The sequence below is a fragment of the Callospermophilus lateralis genome, chromosome 1 (genome assembly GCF_048772815.1).
Source record: "Callospermophilus lateralis isolate mCalLat2 chromosome 1, mCalLat2.hap1, whole genome shotgun sequence".
Taxonomy (NCBI): Eukaryota; Metazoa; Chordata; class Mammalia; order Rodentia; family Sciuridae; genus Callospermophilus; species Callospermophilus lateralis.
The window spans coordinates 92,775,367-92,797,290 of record NC_135305.1 but is presented as its reverse complement, the minus strand read 5'-3'; the positions used below and the strand labels follow the sequence as shown (position 1 = coordinate 92,797,290).

The following is a 21,924-nucleotide window of genomic DNA, read 5'->3' as shown; positions in this document are numbered from 1 at the left end:
AGAAGCATGCTGAGGCAAGGCCAGAGTGGAAAATTAGAAGTTTATTAAAGGACAGCAGAAAAGACTTCTCCTGGAGGAAGAAGGGGACCCAAGAGATGGAATCCGTGAAAGTGCGGTTGTCTCTCCATTTTATAGTTTTTGGTGATGGAATATAGGTGGGAAGGCCCAAGGGTTGGGACACAGGTGGACCAAAGAAGTAATCTGGGCACTTCCAAGTCAGAATCTTCAAGTTTGCTCTTCATTAACACTTCTTTGGGATGGGCTATCTTCAAATCTGCTGGGGCTGTCTATTAACATTTCTTTGGGATGGGCTATCTTCAAATCTGTTGGGAGCTGTTTCCTGGACTTCATTAACATTCCAGAGAGTTGATCAACTTTTCCGGGAACTCATTCTCAACATGGCCTCCATTTTAGATTTTACTCGATATTAGACCAATTTACCTAACTACACTGACTACCTAACTTTAAATCTGGCTTCAAAAGTAGCATTAGAAGGCTAAGTGGTTGGAATGTCCAGTCAGCTGCATAGCTTGCCTTTTGCTTCTCCCTTTAGTGGATCTAAAAGTTTCAGTTTGTGTACAAGTACCAGGCTGTCTACACAAATTTGTATTGCTTATATTTATTGGGCAATTCAAACAATACAAGGTATTATGGTTTAGATGTGAGATGTCCCTCAAAAGCTCCTGTGCAAGAGGATGTGAGAAGGTATAGAGATGAACAGATTGGGCTATGAGAGCCTTAACCTAATTAGTGCATGAATCCCCTGACAGGGATTAACTGGGTGGTGACTGTAGGCAGGTAGGGTATGGCTGGAGGAGGTAGGTCCCCGGGGGTGTGTGTCTTTGGAGTATATATTTGGTCTTGTTGAGCAGAGCTCTCTCTCTCTCTCTGCTTCCTGGCTGTGTCCTGAGCCACTTTCCTCCACCACAATCTTTCGCCATGATGTCCTAGCTCACCTCAGGCCCTGAGGAATGGAGTCAGCCATCTATGAACTGAGATCTCTGAAACCTTGAGCCTCAAATAAAATTCTTCCTGTCGGGTCTTTTGGTCAAAGCAACAAAAAATACTGACTAAAACCCTAGGTATCTACTTGGGTGATTTTGACACTAGACTCAGTTTAACCGCCGGTAGCTCTAATGAGATGTTAATCACAGAATAGATGCAGTGTCTGCTGTCCAACCACCATGTGTTAAAATGCCTGCCTGCCTGACTCCAGATATGTAACTGTGAAAGGCATGTGGGTCTTGCATCCAGAGTGTCCAAGTGTAGTGGAGAGAAGTTGACAACGAGAGTCATGTGCCGGGGGGAAGCAAAGGACAGCAAGATAGTGAATGTGTTGGCTAAAGATTTAAAAGTGCATTTCCATCTCTGTTATTGACAACAAAGAGTTTGGGCCTGTGTGTTGATATTTCCTGCAGAGCTTAATGAGGCCTTTTGCCTCTTGTCAGTTCAAGGATGGCTCGCCCTAATCATTAGTACTCTGCCTGGCAGATTTGGTAGCTTATAGCCTCTCAACTAGGGATGATTTTTGTCCCCTAGAGGCCATCTGGCAATCTGGAGACATTTTAATTGTGGTGATGGAGGAGGAGGAGGGCTGTTGACCTTTAATCATGGGTAGAGGCCAGGGATGCTGCCACCTCCCTACAATGCACAGAGCAGCCCCCTGCCCCCAACAATAATTTTGGCCCCAACTCCTAATTGTCCCAAATGTGAGAAAGCCAGAGCTGGAAACCTCCCCAGAATTCCATCAGAAGCAACAGGGTCTGCCTTTAGAGCTTGCTGTGTCCTCATGGAAATAAAAATTAGAGAGGACAGAAATGTGGACTCCTGAGGGTAAAATGTGGACTGGATTTTTCTGTCTGCAGTTGGGTAGCTGCCTCCACCCCAGAGGAGACATGCTGCTGCCCCTACCCTTGCTGTTTGTTCATGGGGGAAGCCCGCAAGGTCAGCTTGGCTTGGCTGGGCTGAGTGAGTACCCAGGGAAGGCCCTGCTTCCTCCTCCTCTCAATGGCCGTTTTGTCCACACTGGCCTCTTGGGAGACCTGGGGGAGCCTCCTTATTGTATTCTCACCTGTTCAGCAGGTTTTCCCTGAGCAGTCTTTGAGAAATAAATGCCAGTTAAAGGGGCAGGAAAACAAGCCTGGCCTTTGATTCCTCGAATGTTAAATGGCCTCCTCAGGTGCAGTCTTGGTGTTTTATGTAGGGGGAGGTGGTGCTTAAACTGCATTTTTATTTCTCTGACCTATTTACTTAACCCCCAGGACTGTGTGCCCTTTGTTTCCAATGGTGTTACCTGATAGGGACAGAATCTGGGTGCACAGTAGTAGAGCCTGCTTTCTTAACTCTTATTCTAAGGTGTAGAAGCTGAATTTGGATTCTGAATTGAAGTGATATAATACAGATAGAATGCATTGTTTTTCCAACGCTCAAGTATTCAAACAGAGTGCAGACTAGTAAGAGGAAGCCCAATTGTCTGCTTGTGTTTGCACATATGAGACACCGTAATTATTTTAACAAGTCCCTATTGTTACATATCCAGCTGTTTTCAGGTTTGGGGAGTTAGAAACAAAGCAGCAGTTGGTATTGTTATGGTTAGGTTAATAATTGTTTCTTGAGGATGACTGCCTAGAAAATTAAAATTACTCAAATGGAATGCAAGATTTTCGGCATTTTGGTAAAGGTCCCCTGGGAAATTTATACTCTGAACAGATATGCATGGATATGAACTTCCTTCTTTCGAAATCACAAGCCAAGGGGTATTGTTGGGCTCCAAAGGGGTCAAGGGCCTGGGGATAAGCCTGCCAAGGTATGACCCAACTAATTCTCTTACTACTCTTCCCCTTACTTGGCTTCAACAACTCACTATTACCTAGTATGTTCCTGCCTCAGGGCCCTCGCACTTGCTGTTTCCTATGCCTGGGACATGATTTCCCCACAAGGCCCCTTCCTCATCTCTCATAGGTGGGTACTCAAGTACTACCTTCTTAGTGAAGTTTTATGTTTATCTATGTTCTTTTTTGCTGCCTGACATCTAGGTTTGCTGCTGTATCATTAGCCTGGAGAATAGGCCTGGCTTGGAGTTGAGGCTCAATGATTGTTTGTTGAGTGATTCAGCCACTGCTTTGTAGATTTGCCCTGGCTGGTCATCGCTGATTAGCTTCACAGCAGGCCTCCCTGATCATCCTTGGCCAAAGGAGCAGCAGTTTGTTTTGGTTCATTTCCTTGACTTGTCAGCTCTGCTGAAGTTGGTTATTTATGTTGTGGAGGCTTCCATTATTAGCTCTGCTATCTCTATCATCGCAGCAATGTCCAACTGCCATTGAGATTTGGGACAGACTGACAAGGTTTACTCTGGTCTGATAAACAATGAAAGGCACATGTTTCATTAAAATCTTCATAAAGAGATCACTTTCCTAAAAAGTAAAAAACAAACAAACAAACAAAAAACAACCAAGAACTTGACAGAAAAGGGCAAAGGACAGTTCACAGGAAATTGAACATGTGCGTTTTTCCCTTCATCCAGCCTCACTCAAAATCAGAAAAATACAAGTTACAAGTACACCGTGATGTTTTTCAGCCTGTCAGGCTTGTGAAAACTCTGTTGGAGGAATGGGTAAACAGGCAATCTCCTATGTTGCTGGAGGAAGCATCTAAATTGGTGGCACCTCTGTGAGGGATGTTTGAAAATGGCCCTCAAAATGTAAAACTTCATACGCTCTTTGCTCTAACAGTTTTACTTCTGTGACTTTTTTGCAAGGATATACTTTCACATATGCAAAAATGACGTTTGCTTTGCTTAATGTATCCCAGTCTTGTTTATCCATAGCCAAAGGTAAGAAATCATTTAAACACCCACAAGAGAGACCTGGTTCACCAGCTAGGAAACATCCTACATCTGGCTGCAGTGTAGCTTTGTACAGATTAAGGATGCTCCATTGTAGTCACATGCAAAGATTGATAAGATAGGCTAAATGAAAAAGAAGGAGAGGATACAATGCTGTCTTTTATGTAAAGAGAGGGTAACATGCAATGGGATATTTTTGTGTTTGTCTTCCATACATGAGACATTCAGGAGGGAGGCATAAAAAAACAAATTACTTTGGGTGGCTTGAAGAAGTGGATATTGAATAATGTGTGACATGGGGAAGGGGGACTACTCTGTACATCTTTGTATGCGCGTGCACACACACACACACACACACACAAACACAGGATCACATGGCCGTTTTACCCACTTAAAAAATTAAGTTTAATAAAGAAATGGGGAGAGGCAGTAGAGGATGATTGTTACTTCCTTTGTGTAATCAACGCTCATTCAAAGGAGAACTCAAGGTCTCTTCTGAATGTGGTCCTATCCGCTGTACATTTTCTTTCCCTGTAGACACATTGTGTGAACTGGCCTTGGGGAATGTGTGTGTGTACGTGTGTGAACTCTCAGGGCATTTCTCCTTCCTCATGATATCCTGGTTGCTATAGCGCGGAGATCTATTTGTGACACAGAAAATGCTTTAAATAAAAGCTGCTTCCTGACCATGACTTCCTGGGCAATGTGTCCTTCCGGCGACTGCTGAGCGCCAGGCGCTGACATGTGTGTCTGGACAGGGTAAGCCCTGCCCATTCAGCCCCTGGGCACTGGTGGGAGCAGAACCTGGTGGTAAGGGGCTGCTGTCTTCCCATGCAGAAGTTGCACAAGTTGGTCTCACAGGGCAGCGTCCCCTGGAGAGTTTAACTCCTGGGTGTTGGCACAGTCCCCCCATCTTTCTTCTTTCCTCAGGAGCTTGTGGTGCACCCCCTGCGTCTTCAGCACCCTGCGCCAAGGGGAGCCGTTTCTTATACCTAAACCACCAGTGAAAACAGGAAGTGATGAAGCAGAATTTGCCCTGCATCTGCACTGAACGACTTCTCTTTCTCTTTTTGTCATTCCTCCTTAGGTGTAGACACGTGTGGCCGTCCACGCTGTAGGATCCTCAGTTCCAAGGGCTTTGGACAGTCTTGGGGTTCACAATGCCACCACCCGCGGACATCGTCAAGGTGGCCATAGAATGGCCAGGAGCCTACCCCAAGCTCATGGAAATCGATCAGGTTAGTAATGCCCAGGGCAGTGGGGTGGTTATTTTCAGTTTCCTTTCTATAGTAGAATGTTTATAGACTTTGGATAGCCCCCTTTTCCCCCTTTTTGCTCTCTATTGCTGTGCTGAAAAATATGTACAATAATAGTTGCAGTGTAGTTTAATTTCTGTACCACATGCAGTGGCGACGGATGGGGTTTTTATATTCTTGCAGCATCTACTTGAATTGTGTCAATACGGGGTTTGTGTCTGTAGCACAGAAGAGGCGGGAGGGACTGTGGATTGGGCTCTGAGCAGTTGACACTGTGGAGGCTGTCCCAGCCCTGCCTTGCAGTGACACATGAATATGTGCAGTTTGTTTTCACATAAGCAACATACAACTTAAATTTTAAAATCTTTTTTCTCACTGCATTTTGCAGAAGCAGCCAACAGGTACATTAGCACTTTGTCATTTTAACAGCTTTATAATAAAATTAGGACAGAGGGGCTCAGTCTTGGATCCCAGCCAACTGTAATTTTATTACTAGTATAGAATTCACAATGTGCCTAGCATACTGTCTGGCATGTAATACATACTCAGTAAATATTTATTGAGTGAAAAAATATCATGATGGTTTATGAGAATGATTTTACCTCTCAAAGCATCCTTTAGCTTGGATCTGGACAGTCATGTTGTGTGATTCTCACTGTTTGATTAGAGATAGTCTAAGGAAGAGTATTTTGTGTTTATTGTACTATAATCATTCTATAGAAAATGACTGAAGGAAAAAAGGTTGAGATTTAATATGCACTTATGGATTCCAAAATGCATATAATAACAGGATTCTAGATGGTTTTCTACATTTTCAAAACTAGAATACCATAGCAACTCTAATTTTATGTTTCTGATATGATTTTATATTTATGATTTGCAACTTTTTTCCTGATGAGATTTTATTATCTGGTTGAAGATAAGAAAATAAATGCCAAGGTTATATGGCATTTTGTGAATCCAAAGGAATCATTAAATGATGCAGGTCATATAAGAGTTAGTTGAACTTAAACTTGAATGTAAGAAAGGGTATATTTGGGGGATTGTTGTCAAAAAGGTGCAATTCAATCCCCATCTTACATTGTTTTAATTGATCTCTGGTGTGTGTGTGTGTGTGTGTGTGTGTGTGTGTGTGTGAGAGAGAGAGAGAGAGAGAGAGAGAATCTAGAAGCGACCTATGCAACTAGAGAAGAGTACAGATGGATAGTAGTTTTGTACACATTTGTCAGGTAGCAGGTGTGGTTTTTTTAAAGGTTGTTGGTTAAATTTTACCTTTAAGAAGTACTTGGCTCCAATTAAATCTATTTAGGATTAGGTTTGGTTACAATGTAAGAGGACAATGACTTCCAGAAGTTGGTCTCACACGCTGCTGTTCTGCATTAACACAAGACTGCTTGGCAGTGTGTGCCCAGGCCCTTCTACCTTCTTGCTTTGTCCTTCTTGGTACCTGGGGCTGAGGACCAGATGCTTGGATATCACCTGGGAGCTCATTAGAAATGCACATTCTTAGGACTTTCCTAGACCTTTGGTCCAGAATGTGCACAATAACAAGATCTCCAGGGGGTCTTTGTGCACTGTTAAGTCAGAGAGGTGCTGAGCTGAGTACCTGGTGCTTATCAGAACCACCTGGGGGCACCTGTTCCAATAAATGTTCTTGATGGTTTCTTCCCAAGAGAACCTTAATTTAGTGGTTCTGATGAACTATTTAGTTTTGACTCAACCATAGTTGGTAGAGTTTGCAAATCTCTGCTCTAACACAGCAACTCTTGATATGTATATATTCCCTGGTATTTGGGAGTTGGTGTAGTGTTCTTTGCTATGTGTGTGTGTTTTAATACTTTTCTAAAAAATAATATTTTAATTTTACAATCTTTTATGATTTACGGAAATTGCAAAGATTGTATACTCTTATGCTTATACTCTGCTCTCAGTTTCCCCTAATGTTAACATTAACACCTTAACACAATCTTACTACAATTGTCAAAACTAAGAAGTGAATACTGGTACATTACATTAACTAAACTACATACTTTTTTTGGATTTTACAAGTTTTTCCACTAATGTCCTGTTTTGTTGTTGTTGTTGTTTATTTGTTTGTTTGTTTTGTTTTTGGTTATAGAATCCAATCCAAGAATACTATCACATTGTATTTAATTGTTCTATTTCCTTGATCTTCTCCAATGTTTGATGGTTTCATAATGTTTCCTTTTTTTTTCTCTCTTCATGGCCTGATAGTTCTGAGGAATAACCATTTTTATATGGTTTTTAACACAGAGAATTTGTGAGAATTGTACAAAGAACTCTTTATTTATTTATGTACTATTTTTATTTTTTGGTACTAGGGATTGAACCTAAGGCACTTAACCACTGAGCCATATCCCCAGCTCTTTTTAAAAATATTTTATTTAAAGACAGGGTGTCATTGAGTTGCTTAGGACCTCACTAAGTTGCTGAGGCTGACTTTGAACTTGTAATCCTTTTGTCTCAGTCTCCCAAGCTGCTGGGATTACAGGCGTGCGCTACTACGCCTGGCAATCAAGAACTCTTTACCTATGCTTTTTCTGAATGACTTCAGGGGGTCACATGTGCACCACGCACCTTTCCCGTAATGATTCAGTGTGTATTTTCTAAGAAAAACCTCATCTTAATGTATGGTACATGCACACAAACTAGGAAATTGAGCACTGTATTATCAAATTCACGCTTCACAGTCCAAATTCACATGTCATCAATTGTTGCAATAAGGTCCTTTATAGTTATTTCCTCCATAGTCTGATATCCTGAGTTGGATCAGTACTATATTTATTGTCATGTCTCTTTGGTCTCCATTGATCTGGTACAATTCTTCAGTCTTTATCTTTTCTGATAATTTTGTAGAGTACCAGACAGCTATTTTATGGGAAATTCTTTAATTTGGAGTTTTTTCATGCATCCTACCAATTAGATTCTGTTTTTGCAGTTTGGGAAGAAATACCAAAGCTATGATGATATTTCTTGGTGTGTCATGGCACCCAGCATTGCTGTCTTGCATTCTTGATGATTTTTCTGATTTTGCAGATAAGAATATTAAAGTTCAGAGAAGTTACACGTTTTAACAGTCAGTGACAGACCAGGATATAACCCCCAAGCTTTCCTTCCTTCTAAGACTGAGCTTTTAAACAGTTGACTAATTTATAGGTTTCCTGGTGATGCCACATTGAGACATAGACAAAAATTAGGAACTCAGATTGTTGTTGTCTGCATTTGCAAAAGTTGGAGGGAAGCTGGTGGCAGAATTAATATCAGGTAGTTTATTTATTTTTTTGATGGAATCAGATCTTGGCATGAGAATTGGAAATGTACTTGCAAGTCCAATGAAGAGTTAGGTTTTCTCCTCATCTTCTACCTTGCTCCGTAAGGATCACACGGTCTGCCTTTCTTCTGTTGAATGGTAGTCTCATTTAAAAATCTCTTCACTTCTTTTTGAACTGGATAGCTACTGTTTCACTAAAAGATGTTTTCAGGGCTTGGGTTAGGCATTGTTGCTTTGTGTTCTGAGATCTTGAGTATCTATCCACTTATCATCTGTTTTCACTGTTTCTCAAACCAGTGATCCTCAACTTGAGTGTGCACAAGAATCATTGAGAAAGCTTCTACAAAGTGCATATTCCCAACTTCTATTGCAGATATTATGATTCTGGGCCAGGGCTGGGGCCTTTAATTTGGGTCTGTAATAAGCAGCAGATGAATTCAATGCAGAGGTTCCTATATACTGAGACAGTCATTTGACAGGAGTTGCTTCATCTTTGCTGTTTCTCCAGTGTCTGGTTAACAGTCCTCACTTAATAAGTTGATGTAGCATTGGTGAGTCAGTGAGAGGAGGAACTTCCTCACTGGTGATTACCTTAGGGTGCTCGGTTCTTCTGTTCAACCATTTTCAAAAAATGCCCATCGTGTTCAAGGGGCTCTCTGCACACCACTGTGTTGACCTTCTTTGTAACATTTTTTTCAGGAGACAGTTCTGTTTCCACTAGGCAGGAAAAGTCCCAGGAGTTATTTACCAGTGGACTTTGCTGCATCACATGAAGCTCTGCAAACATTCCTGGCTTCTTCTCTGGTCTTCACTGTCCATTGTTGAGTTTCAACCTCAGGGGCCGCTTGAGGCTAAGGATGATGGTTGTGTGGATATACTAAAGCTAAAAGGCTCCCGTGACCCATGTTCTTGTTAACTTAGCTTTTACTGAACAGTCTGCTTCTCAGTCAAGAGCATGGAGCTCCAGAACTTTGAGAAGAGGCGCCACTAAGATAGAGTGGACAGTACAGACTCCAGGGATACTGAAACAGAGGTGTTAGTTCCTTTGGCTGCTATAACATGATACTTAAAACTGGCTAGTTTACAAACAACAGAGATTTATTGCTCACAGTTCTGAAAGCTGGAAAATTCAAGATCAAGGTGACAGGTTATTCAGTGTCTGACAAGGACCTATTTCTCACACGTAGTCCTTCTGTGGTCCTGATCCGGTGGATACAGCAAGCTGGTGCCCTGGAGCCTCCTTTATAACCATCCTTAGGACCTAATCACCCCCTAAATAGACCTTCTCGTAATACCAGCATCATAGGGAGGTAATTTCAACACATGGGTTTTGTGGGGGACACAAACACTCATACCTTAGGAGTCTGAGAGCCCTGATTTCTGTGAGAGATTCAGTTAGCGTCTTTGAATCTCAGTTTCCTTGTCTTGTGAAAGCAGAATAATTACTTGCTACTCTTATGGTTTTTGTGAAGATAGCATGTGAAAAGAATGTAGCGTATTGCCTGCTTCAGAGTAATGCCTCAGTAAGGCAACTGGGATTGCTGCTAGTTTAAGCAAGTTTTCATCCAATTGGAAAATTAGATATACTAGTTTTCTTTTTTACCTGGCCTTCCACTGTGAACAGTTCCCCACTGCATCCTGTTTTATCCCAACTTTGTAAATGTTTAGAAAGGCAAGAAGATTAAAGGGCGTGGGGGAGGCATCACTGGGATTAAAAGCGTGCACCAGGTGGACACGAGGCCAGTGCATGCTGTGGAATGTTCAGAGACTCCCTGGAATGCCTCCATGATGTTTTCTTCTATCTCTTGGCTGCCCACCAACACTTATGGACAGCAGCTCTTCTGTTCTCTACTCATGCTCTTCAAGTCCCCTGCATCTCCTATTGATGCCCTGTCCTTTCATGCCTTGCTTTCTAAGGAGGACACTGGACCAGAAAGCCACCATTGATGTCTGTAGATTTGCACAGACTGCTCCAGGCCTTTGACATCTGCCATATGGCTTCTTTTTCTAGAAAGGAGCAGAGGAGGGAAGAGAGGTGCTTCCCCTTTATCCCTAGGGCTTTGGGCCTGTCCTAACCCTCACCTCTTTTGCTCCATGTATGGTTTTATTTTGGGGTGAGGAATACCGGGGATTGAACCCTATCCCCAGCCCTGTTTGGTATTTTACTTAGAGACAGGGTCTCACTGAGTTGCTTGATGCCTTGCTTTTGCCGAGGCTGGCTTTGAACTCAATATCTTCCTACCTCAGTGTCCTGAGCTGCTGGGATTACAGGCCTGCACCACCTCACCTGGCCTTCATGTATGTTTTAACCCATCCTTTCTCTGCATCGGTGTCCTATCCACTTCCTCTTCATTCATTGTCTTCTTCTCTGTCTCTAACAGAAAACTCTTTGACTCCTACCTTGGAAAATATTCCCTTGTCTTAGAGCTGTCTTTTGTTAGTGGGTACTTTATTCTCTGTCTTTTCCAGTCCAAGCTTATTTAAATGTCATCAGTACATGCCATTAATATTATTTCAGTGTCTGCTTAATCTTTGGACAGATAGCTGTTTACCTTTCTTCACAGCCGTCCTCATGGATCTGCCCAATCAGGTGGTCTCCACTGGGCCTTTCCTGGTTTCCTCACTTTCATGGTTACACTGGGCAAAGTTGCTGGTTCTTGTCTTCTGCACCTCCCTCCTCATTAAGCTTCGGAGCCTGTGATTTTTCTCCTTGTTTTATTAGTCTACGTAAGTTTCCTTCATAGTCCCACATCTCTCTCCTTCTGTCTAAATCTGTCCCAATCTCTCCTCAGTCATCTGGGCTGTGTTTATGACGGATGCCCTTAGTGTTGGATTCCACTTTATCTCATCATGTGAAGTACCAATGCTGCCTAACTCCACCAGCTCCCATCACCAGTGTGACCTACTAGCTGATCACCAGTTTCATTTTTCTGCTAGATGGATATATTATTGCCTTGTACAATCCTTCAGTTGCCTTTGGAAGACAGATACATGGTTGATAAAACTGTCTATACGTCAACCTGAGGATATGGGGGTCTCAGAGGTATCACCAACTTTGTCAAGTTATTTCATATAGAGGAGGGATCATGAGATGTATCATTCATGGCCCAGTGTATGGACTCCATCCTTTCTGTACAGGAGACAGATCTCACCTCTGCTCAAGGAAAGCTAGTACAAGCCAAGAGATAGAAAGATGATGGCAAGCACGTCCATCATCTTTACTGAGCTGTGTGTAGGATGAACACTTGGAGAGGTGATGGTGTGGCTGATTCAGGCCCAGAAAGGGTGACGGGAAGAGACACAGAGTTTTAATCGTTGGTTCTATATATTTTTCAGATTCTTTAGAATCATATTCCTTAACATAAATTCATATCCTTCCATATTTCCCTAAGCATTACCTGTGGTCCAAGGTATCTGCATGGTATAAGCAGTTCTCAAGTGTCCTCCTGTTTTGTAGAAAGTACTCCTTTAGAAATGCATCCCTACACATTCACAGACTTTCTCATCTCTTACAGTTTCCTTCTAACAGTGCAATAGCCTGAATTCCTCCTGCCTTGGACAGCTCACCACTGCTCAAAATTCTGGCTTTGCTAAGCCCTGCTGAGAGCTGCTTTGTGCTCAAACCTTTTTTGATCACATTATATGCAGTAATTTCTCCAGCCTTCTATTTCTTGAACCATTTTTTTTTGCCTGAGCTTTTATTGGCAGTTAATATATTCCACATGCAATGTAATTTACATTTCTCTTTATGTGTGCACATCTCTTGAAATAGAGTACAAGCTTCTGGTGGTCAGCCTGTGGTTTACAGCCATTTGGGTCCCGTGGGCTATTGCATTGATCTCTATTTCTGTGTGTCTACTGGAAGTTTGAATTCTGAACAGTGATGATAAGAATAAAACATTGATATTCTTCATTCTCCATTCTACAAACAGAAAAATTATATTAGCACCTCTTCCCCATATTTCAATAGGCTTTTGTATCCCTAAAAAAAACCCCAGAGGCATGTGTTTTTTAGGTAAGCACATACAAAATGATTGTCTATGTTTTTTAATTACTGTATTTCTGTAGCATATTTTAGATCTGATTCAATATGCATAAAATCAATTTACATAAGACCTTTTGAAAGCTCATGAGTAAAGCACATTCAAGCACATTTTGTATTTGATGTTATGGAGTTTTCCTCATTCTGTGCATAATAACAGTAGTAACAGTAATAATAATAGTAATAGCAACTGTGATCTTTTGTGTACATACTGTGTCCCAGGCAGTGTGCTTCACAAGTAATATTTTATCATCCTGCTCCAGACCTGCAAGTTTGGTTTTAGGTTTCCTATTTCATAATTATTCACAGGATTATTAAATTGCCTAAAAATACTCAGCTGGGAGAGTGCTGATTTGAATCCAGCACTGTTTGACACCAAACACTCTGCCTTTCTGTTGGTCAGTTCTGTTTGAGTGTCTCCATATATTATATTCCTATGTAGCTGTTCCCATCAGTCACGCCAGCCTGGTTTGAACAGATGCGTACATCATTGCAGAGCTAGCCTGCTCTATCTACAATGAGAATTCCAGGGACATGTTCTGTTATGCAACCAAACTGTGTTTCCTTAAAAATTTAGAGAAGCCTGGGTAGAGAAGTGGTCTGGGTTATTACAGAGGAACCCATTTGAAGCCAGATACCAGCCTTGAAAAGCTAATTTGATCAGAACTGGACTCTTGGACAGGCATTTTAACAGGCCACTTAAGAGCATGGACTTCAGTTGAGTTCTGCAACTTACCTGCTGTGAAATCAGGAACAGATTTAGTGCTTTATAAGGGGAATTGGCAATGTTTATGAACCCTTCCTGGTGTTATGGGGATGCTGTGAGATAATCATTCAGCTCTCTGCTTAATAATGGTAACTACTAGAAGCCAATTGTAAATTCTGTCTGGTACACAGAATAGAACAAGTGTCATGTTTTGGACAAGATGGGAATCAATAATACAAAATTTCCCTTAAGTGCATGAAAGCCTGTTCTTTAGTCTGAAAAAAGCACAGTTCCCAACACATTTAAATATTAACTGCCTAATGAAAGACAGTTGAATTCCATATTAAGTGACATGAATTCATATGGGTCTTTTAAGATCATATGAAGGAAAATGGAACAGAATATCTGGAGAGCTGAGTTCTAACCTTGCTTTGCTGAAACTAGAAGTCCTGTAGTTTCCCCACACTGTTTTTTTTTTTTTTTTTTTCCTGAGTAGTTGGATTAGATAATTTTTTAACCTTTGCACATTGACATTTTGGGCCTGATAATTCTTGATGATGAGGACTGTCCTGTGTATTATAGTATTTTAGCAGCATCCTGGCCTTGATTTTCTAGATGCTTGTATAATCCTTTCCTCCAATAGGATAATCAAAAAGTGTCTCCAGACATAGCCAGATGTCCCCTGGGTGGTAGATAGAATTACTTCCTGTTGAAAATGGACTGAATCAGGGTTTCCAAGCTTGACTCTGCTTCAGAATTTCTCAGGAAACATACTGAAAATTCAGGGGAAAATTATCTTATAAGTGTGGTTCAAGGTGCAGGGATTCCTGTTTTTATCATGCTCCCCTGGTGGAATGGCTCATGTGGTTGGAGCTACGTTTGGAAAGAACTAGTGTGGAGCTCTTGAAATTTCTCACTCATTCTGCAGGTAATACTTCCTGTTCCCACAGTAACTTTTAGCAAGTCTCTTAAAAGTAGAACCTCAATTTCTCCAGCAGAAAAATGGTCCCATAATTCTTAGCTTCTCCTTACTTTACAGAATACATACATAATATCTTCAATTACTCACTCTGTCCCATGTAAGAAAGGCATGATAAAAATTCTGTAATATTGCACTATTGCTCTTGTGCTCTCAGAATGACACTAGTGGATAAATAGCCATCCCTCATCTGATTTTTGCAACCGTTGGATTTGGTAATGTACCAGCTATTTCTTAAACTTCCTTTAAAATAAAGTGACTGGGGTACTTCCTTTTCTGGTTTTAGCTTTCTTCTTGTGAGATAGTCTGTATAACCTCATGTAGAGCGCACCATGCTTTGGAAAAGAAAGATGGCAAATGTGCTTGTCTCCTCAGTTGAGAAGTGAGTTTAATTGAGCCAGAATGAACTCCAGTATTCATTCTGCTTTTCCTTTTGAAAATGAACTGTAGAGTTTAGTTTGCCATCTAAGTAGGTGGAGATGGTTATTCTCTTCCATTTTACTTCCCTCCACAACACTATCACTGAGGGACCTTTGGGCGACTCAGGGTAGAGTCTTGTATCAGCAGTATTTTGTTTTGATTTGGTGACTGAGACCTCTTACATTTCCTGACACTTCTGTGCATGTCACACCGTGTGCTTTATTTTCCTGCTAAGTCAACTGGAAGTGTATGCTGGGATATAGACGTGTGTAGATTTCAGTATGAAAGGAGGACTCTGGGTTCCCAGAAAAAGGCAGCTTGTTATAGGAAAAGGCAGCTTGTACTTTATCCCTCGGGGTATGTAGACAGAAAGTGCAGTGTGCCCAGAACTCTATGGAAATGAGAGGAGCCTCAGGGAAATAAAATGCATGCTTTTCTAGATTCTGGTTTTTAGTTATCCATCAAGTGGATTAGTGAGTCCTCTCAATCAGCAATATCACCCTCATGCATGACCCACCTCCTCATCTCCAACAGCCCCTCAAACAGCTCATCCTGTAGAGTCTACAGCCTGAGTGGTTCTGGGTTCCACTGATCTTATGTCCATCCTTGCTGCCACTGCTCCAGCTTATTTGCACTGGGTGACAGCAGGACTCCAGGCCTCTGCCCCTGCTTCTACTCCAATCCCTCTTCCCAGTCTTGGCATTGTTCAGTGGCTCTCCCACTGCTCTTGGAATAGGATACAGACATTTTGCTGTGGTTTCTGGAACCCTGCTATCCCCGGCCCTTGCTTACTTTACCAGACTCATTTAGAGATACTCTGGCTCCTTTATGTGGGTTCTCATCATATGTGACTTTTTCTCTGTGCATGAACACAAATTCCTTTCCTCTTCTGAGTCTTCATAAATGTCACTTCTTTTAATGGGAAATCACACCCCTCACGTCTCCTCCTATCTAATTCCTGTTTGTTCTTCCATCCCAGATGAAGTACAATTTCCCTAGAAAGGGTCTTTTATGACTCCTCTGTCTAGAAGAGGGACCTTGTTAGATGCATCGTAACATCCTGTGTGGCTCCACTTGCCAGTGTCATAACTCATTGTGGGATGCTCTGAATGGGTTGGCTGAGTTCTGCCTGGCAGGTGGTAAAGTCATAACTTATAACAAATGTTTGTTGAGCAAAGGAGAGAGTTCATGTTTGTACTCTAGGCCTACTGATATGGAAAATTTAACATAATTATGGAAAGGAGTGACTCTGATGAGGACATCCTTCCTTTGCCCTCACCATACATTCTAAACACGTTATTACATTTCCACGAATTCACTTTATGAAGACCTATGTGGATCCTCCCATCCATGTGTCCCATGGCCAGAAGACAACCAAGTGACTTTCAGAGTAGTCATGTCCATTTTCAAAATGACTAATACTAATCTTTGCTTAGGGACAAGTTTGTGGTGCTCTGTTTGGCTTTATCAGTGTCATCATCATAAGTTGCTTGTACTTTCCGGCTATCACTTTTTTCCTTGACCTTCTGACCCATATAAATGACTACCCATCTGCCTGTTTGCCTTGTTCATCTAGAGTCCCTTGTATTTCAGACTCATACAGTCATCATTGTGCCTCCCTGCCCCAAATCTGTGTCGTTTTTCTACTTTTTGTGTTTTCCTTTCCTTGGTGTCGGATATGAACATATGCTGAGTTTGCTCCAGCTGAAACCGTGTGTCTTCCTAGACAATTCTCTCTCCCTCAACTTTTCTATCTAATCAGTCGTAACAGCAATGTGCCTACAGTTGGGATTTCTCTTTATCATATCTGCTACTTCTTCCCTAGCTGCTCAGTGTGGAGAAACACAGAGCACAAGGGAGAGCTTAAAAACAAGTGTCAAGTATCCTCGCAGGGAGAACTTTAAGGAGAGAGACTCATACTCAGGCAGACAGGAGATTATGAACACAAGGTAGGTGGATATAAAACCTATGATAAGAAGTAACCAATTAGAAATGAAAATTTACAGACAGGAAGTAAAATGTAAAAAATAAACTATAGTAATTGTTTCGAAACTATAAAATACACAGATAAAGTGGGTTTGGCTAAAGAGAGAATTGGTAAGTTGGAGGATAAAAATAAGGGATTCCTCCAGAACATGGCCCAAATGTTAAAGGAATGAAAAATGTGAATACTAAATATGTTGAAAAGTATAAATTTAAAAAATACCAACCCATGCTCATTTGGCAGTTCCACTAATCAAGAAGAGAATGAATGGAAAAGAGGAAATATTTAAAGAGATCCTGCCTAGTAAGTTACCCCTTTGGCACTGAAGAAAAATTTGATAGTGTGAAAGAGCAGTGTCTCTGGGCTTAACTGGTTGGATGAGATGAGGATCTATCATAAAGAGCCCTATCAACTGATCTTTTGTCCAAACAGTGGGAAAACAGAAGGTATCTAAGTAAGAGAATGACATGATGATTAGCACTTTTAGATGGTACAAGTTTGAGAATTGACTCCAGGAGAAGAAAGATAGAATGAGAGGGACTGCTTCAATTGCTCTTATAGAAGCACATTCAGGAAATGATCATGCCATTGCCTGGATTGGTGACAGGGGAGATGGAAAGAAATTAGATGCATGCCTCAATGAAACATGTGAGAAGAATGATTTGACAGGAAAGTGTGAATGATTATATGTGGTAGTGGTAAGGTTGAGGTGTTAAGGATGATTCCAAGATTCTTTTTTTTTTTTTTTTGGTTATGAGGAATTGAACCCAGGGGTACTTAACCACTGAGCCACATCCCCAGGGTGAGACAGGGTCTTGCTAAGTTACCAAGGGCCTCATTTGTTGCTGAGGATGGCTTTGAACTTGTGATTCACCTGCCTCAGCCTCTTGAGCCACTGTGAACATCTGAACAGATGGTGGTGACATCTACTAAGATAGAAAATACCACTAGAGGAATATTTAAGTGGATTCACATTTTTCATGGAAAATTTAGAAATGGGTATAGGAAAATGAGTCAGACATTAGTATTGTTGGATATCCTTCCATGTTTCCTTTGGGTTTGGTTCACTGACCAATTTGTCCATTTAACTAGTCTCTTAGCCTCCAGCAAAATCCCATATTATTTGAAAATACATAGCCACTTATGTCACTTTCCTGTCTAAAATTATGTGATGGTTCCAAACCTTCAAGAGTTGTCTATAGGACTTGGATACTTTTTGCTTCTCACCTGCCTTTTTAGCCAGTCTCTCTCATTTATGTGACATTGTCAGTTCCTCCATATACATCACAAACATTCACTCAGTATGCATTCACTGTGTCTTCAGCCAAAAACACCTGGGGCAATCCAAATAGAGTCTGCTTTTAATTGCTCCAATGTACCCACAGGATGGCTAGAGAGGAAAGTCTAGAGAGCTGCCCTAGATTGAACTGGCAGGACTGGAAGTCAACACAGTGTGAAGCTAGGACAGATTCAGTGTCTACTGCAGGTTTACACTCTGGCAAAACAGAACAAAATGCATGCAAGTTGAAAACTGGAAGAGACTTTTGGGGTAAGATTTGAATTCGAACTTACAGATGGATTTATGCTTAAGTTGGAGTGGCTGCATAGAAGGGCACTACTGAAAAGCTGAGTTGGGGGTTGTGATTTAGGCATTAAATGTTAGAAGAGGACTGGAACAGAGAGGTTTCTTCCCCTGGGAGAGGAGATGATGTCCAAAGTTTCAGTGTTAATGTGGGCTTTCCTTATAATTTATGTGGATAATGCATGAGAAAGGATCATTTACTATTCTCATAGTAATGCTAAAAACATGCTTAAAAATAACATTTTTCAAAAACTTACCACATGTCAGGGACCAAGATACCCAGAATTCCAGCATCCTTCCCCTCAGCTATTGGTTCTGGGCACCTGAGCTTGTTGCTGCTCACTTTGAAGACTCTAGATTTGGGATGGAGTTGAAGAGCAAGAATTCTGGAATTGTAATACATGTCTGGGGTCAAGTCCCGATTCTGGCACCTGTGTTGTGCAGCTGCGATCATGTGACTTTTTGTCTCAGAATTCTCATGCTGTTTTCTCATGGTAAAATAGACTTAGTGATATTCTTTTGTGGTGGCTAAGTGGCAGTCACTGAGAAGAGAGCTACTGTCATTATCGATTTAATCAGAAGAATGGGCCAAGTCATGTTAGATAATGAAAGTCTGGGTTGATGATGTTGAAGTAGGGGTGTTTGGAGAAAGAATGTGAGATTGTGGCTATTGTTTCCATTTTTTAAGTCCTTCCTGCAAAGCCTGTTTAATTGTTCTTTGAGGCTGTGGTTCTGCCTCAGGTTGCCACTAGCACATTAATGGGATATTTGTTTGAGACCTGGGAGCCCACAATCTGCTGGCAAGATTTCTTAGCACATCCATTACCACTCAAAAAAGGGTGAACTGAAATTGGTGCATCCTCATACAAACACATAGACCTGCTATGTGGTGGAGAGAGACCAGTCAAAGGTGGGAAAAAAACTAAATGAAAAATGTGAACTCATTTCTTAATACTTCCTTTGCCACCAGTTCACTTAATTTGACTGCTGTCTTCCTTCCCATCTGTTTCTCTGCTGTTGATAAGCCTCCATAATCTGTTTAAACTGAACCTGAACCTTGCTTGCCTTCAGAGCTTATCCGACTTCCTCATATCTACTCCTCTAATCTGATGATATCTTGTCCATCCAAGTGGACAGTCATTTCTATTTCTCCTACTTTACCTGTTTGACATTTAATTTTTAAACTCTGCGCATAAATACAGTTAGCCTTCCATATATGAACTGGAGACCAATGAGGAGATTATTTGAAAGGGATGAAGTAAGTAGTCCGTAAGACCTGAAGTGATTCGCAGTGTGAATCATTCATTTTCACAAAAGAAAAAGAAGACTTGAGTGCAAGGCCTGGTGGAGGAAAATGACCTGCTAGTGAATCTAGAAGTATCTGGAGGTACTTCTACTTATAAATAGTAAGGAAGGTGGGGGCTGGGGATATAGCTCAGTTGGTAGAGTGCTTGCCTCTCATGCACAAGGCCCTGGGTTCAATCCCTAGCACCACCACCAAAGGGTTTAAGAAAGACAAATCAAGGAGTGGGAAAGAGAATCATAGGAGAACATAACTGATAAAAGTTGTGTTTTACTTTGTGTTGTCCATCTCAATAGTTCTGTCTTCTTCTAGACTTGCAATTTCTCTCCCAATGGAAGGAAAACACAGTTTCTGCTCCATAGAGGTTTGTTAGAGTATCTAAAAGGGAAAGCATATCTGTTTGTCTTTAACCTACTGGAGCATTTGGGTGTTAATTATTAATGTCTTCATTTATTATCTTCACCGTCCAGTGATTTTTATGAGACAAAGATTAGACTTTATCTTGGTGAAAGATCATATTTAATTAGTTTCATGAAGCTTGAAATAAGTCCTTTTTAGTGAACCATTTTTGAAGCAAATCATCATCTGTCAAGAAAAAGGTGGCATAGCCTGTCATCTTTTAATTTTTGAAATTAATGTGATAACATGGTTTTACCACATTGGAGAGGTTGTTGTGAGCCTCTGTCATTTCTGGTAATTACTGGAATCTTGTGTCAGTGATTCACATTGCAACTGTTGTCAAAATACTTGCTTTCCAAGAACCAGCTAAATTTGCCTCTGGAAAGTGTGGTTTTGTCATTAGCTTCCTGACTAGTTAGGTTGTTATTAGGAAAACACTATGCACACACCCGCCTCAGAACTTCAGGTTGCTCCGTCCTGAAAATATATGGCTTGAAAGTATGGAGCAGAGTCAGAAGAATCACTGGAGAAGGAAAACTGTAATAAAGTGGCTGGTGTCAGTGACACAATGTCACCAAGCCCCTCTGGGATCTAGATGGGGTACTGTACATTAAAGTTTCTCCAAGTCACATTGTACAAGTCATAGCCAACATGCAGATCCTTTCTCAGTGGTATCCTGACATTTGGAAGCTGGGTTTCTTTTCTTCCTGGGCCAACATTACTCATAACTGCTGTGCAGAATATGTTCAATGAATTTCCATCTATAAAAGCAAAGGAAAATCCCAAATGCTGTGTTGTACCGCCTCAAAGTGTCAGAATAAAGCAGCTGTCAGATTCTTTTAAAGCACTGGAGAAAGGTTGTTTTAAGAGTTGAGAACCAAAAACTTTAAGTCTTTGTGGAAAACAGTTTTGAAATTAAAGGACTGTGAGATGATGGGTCTATGGAGAGGGGGAGGAAGGGCAGACTGGGGATTGCTTCTGTCCTCTTGCTGTGTCCTATCTTTAACTGCTCACCTGAGCCTTAGTAGCAGTCAGAAAGAATGAAAAAAAGGGAGAAAAGCTAGAAGTAGAAAAAAAGGTATGTTGTTAATTAATGTTCATCAATTGCACACCTTTTGAGGTTCAGCAGCCACAGACCAGGAGTTGATTGGGTGTCTCAGAGGCAGTGCTGCCTTCAAAGAAAGTTAATCTAGAATTGGCAAAACACAACCATAAATTTAAAATTAAAGGACTGGCTAGGTCAAGAGCTGAAGGGAGCACCCAGGACTAGAATCACTCTAAGAAGAAAGAAGAATTAGACATTCATTCATTTGTTTATGTAATTTATTTGATCAGCAATTTACCTGTATCTTATATCCAAGTGGGATGTAAGAAATGAAGGGGCTATTCATAGGTGATCGTTATATAATAGGTTACTATGTACCAGGTGTTACTCCAAACTTTCATTAATCTCCATGATGTTACTTTAGGCGCAAAACTGCTTTTCAGAAGAGAAAACAGAAGCATCAAGAGAAGTAATTAATAAGTCTGAAGTTACAAAGCCAGATACTGCAGAAGGCAGGATTCAATTCCAGGAAGTCTTTTGCTAAAGTCCTTCAAGAGCTCATAGTTCAGAGCAGAGACAGAAAAGCCAACTAGTTGACAAAAAATCACCATCCTGCATATTTTTCATGTGTCTAGTCCTTAATATCATCTTTTGAGCATTTTTTCCATGTCATTAAAAACATGGCACAGCCAGACTGTCTCTCCTGGTTGTTGTCCTGCTGGGGCAGGCCTGTGCCTGAAGTGCACATGTCAGAGCAGAGGGCTGTGCCTACATGGGAAGTTGCTAACAGGTGTGGGCATCTCAGCGGGGGTGCTGCCAGCCTCAGCAGACAGGTGCCAAGGCAGAAATGTCGACAGCCACAGACTGGAGTGCTCCAAGGTGAACATGGGGGCCGAGTAAAGTCCCCAAGCCAGGTGCCTTGGCCAACAGACAGGAACAGGTGGTTGAGCAGCCATGGGCCGCCAGGGCTCATCATAGGCAGGCCAGGGAGGGGATCTGATGAGGGGTGACAGCTGGTGGGGGGTCTCCTGGGAAGGAGCCTCCTGGCAGGACAGCCTGGCCACCTCCTAAA

General features: G+C 41.4%; 1 protein-coding gene across 3 annotated transcripts in view; it reads left to right on the top strand.

Moving 5' to 3' along the window:
- Positions 1-21,924, top strand: part of Elmo1 (engulfment and cell motility 1) — a 551,061-nt gene that overhangs the window by 97,955 nt on the left and 431,182 nt on the right. For all 3 annotated transcript variants that reach the window (XM_076864020.2, XM_076864023.2, XM_076864025.2), the window contains exon 2: positions 4,932-5,082. In XM_076864020.2, the coding sequence (XP_076720135.1) occupies positions 5,005-5,082 (78 nt within the window). In that variant the 5' untranslated portion in view covers positions 4,932-5,004. The remainder of the gene's footprint in view (positions 1-4,931; positions 5,083-21,924) is intronic.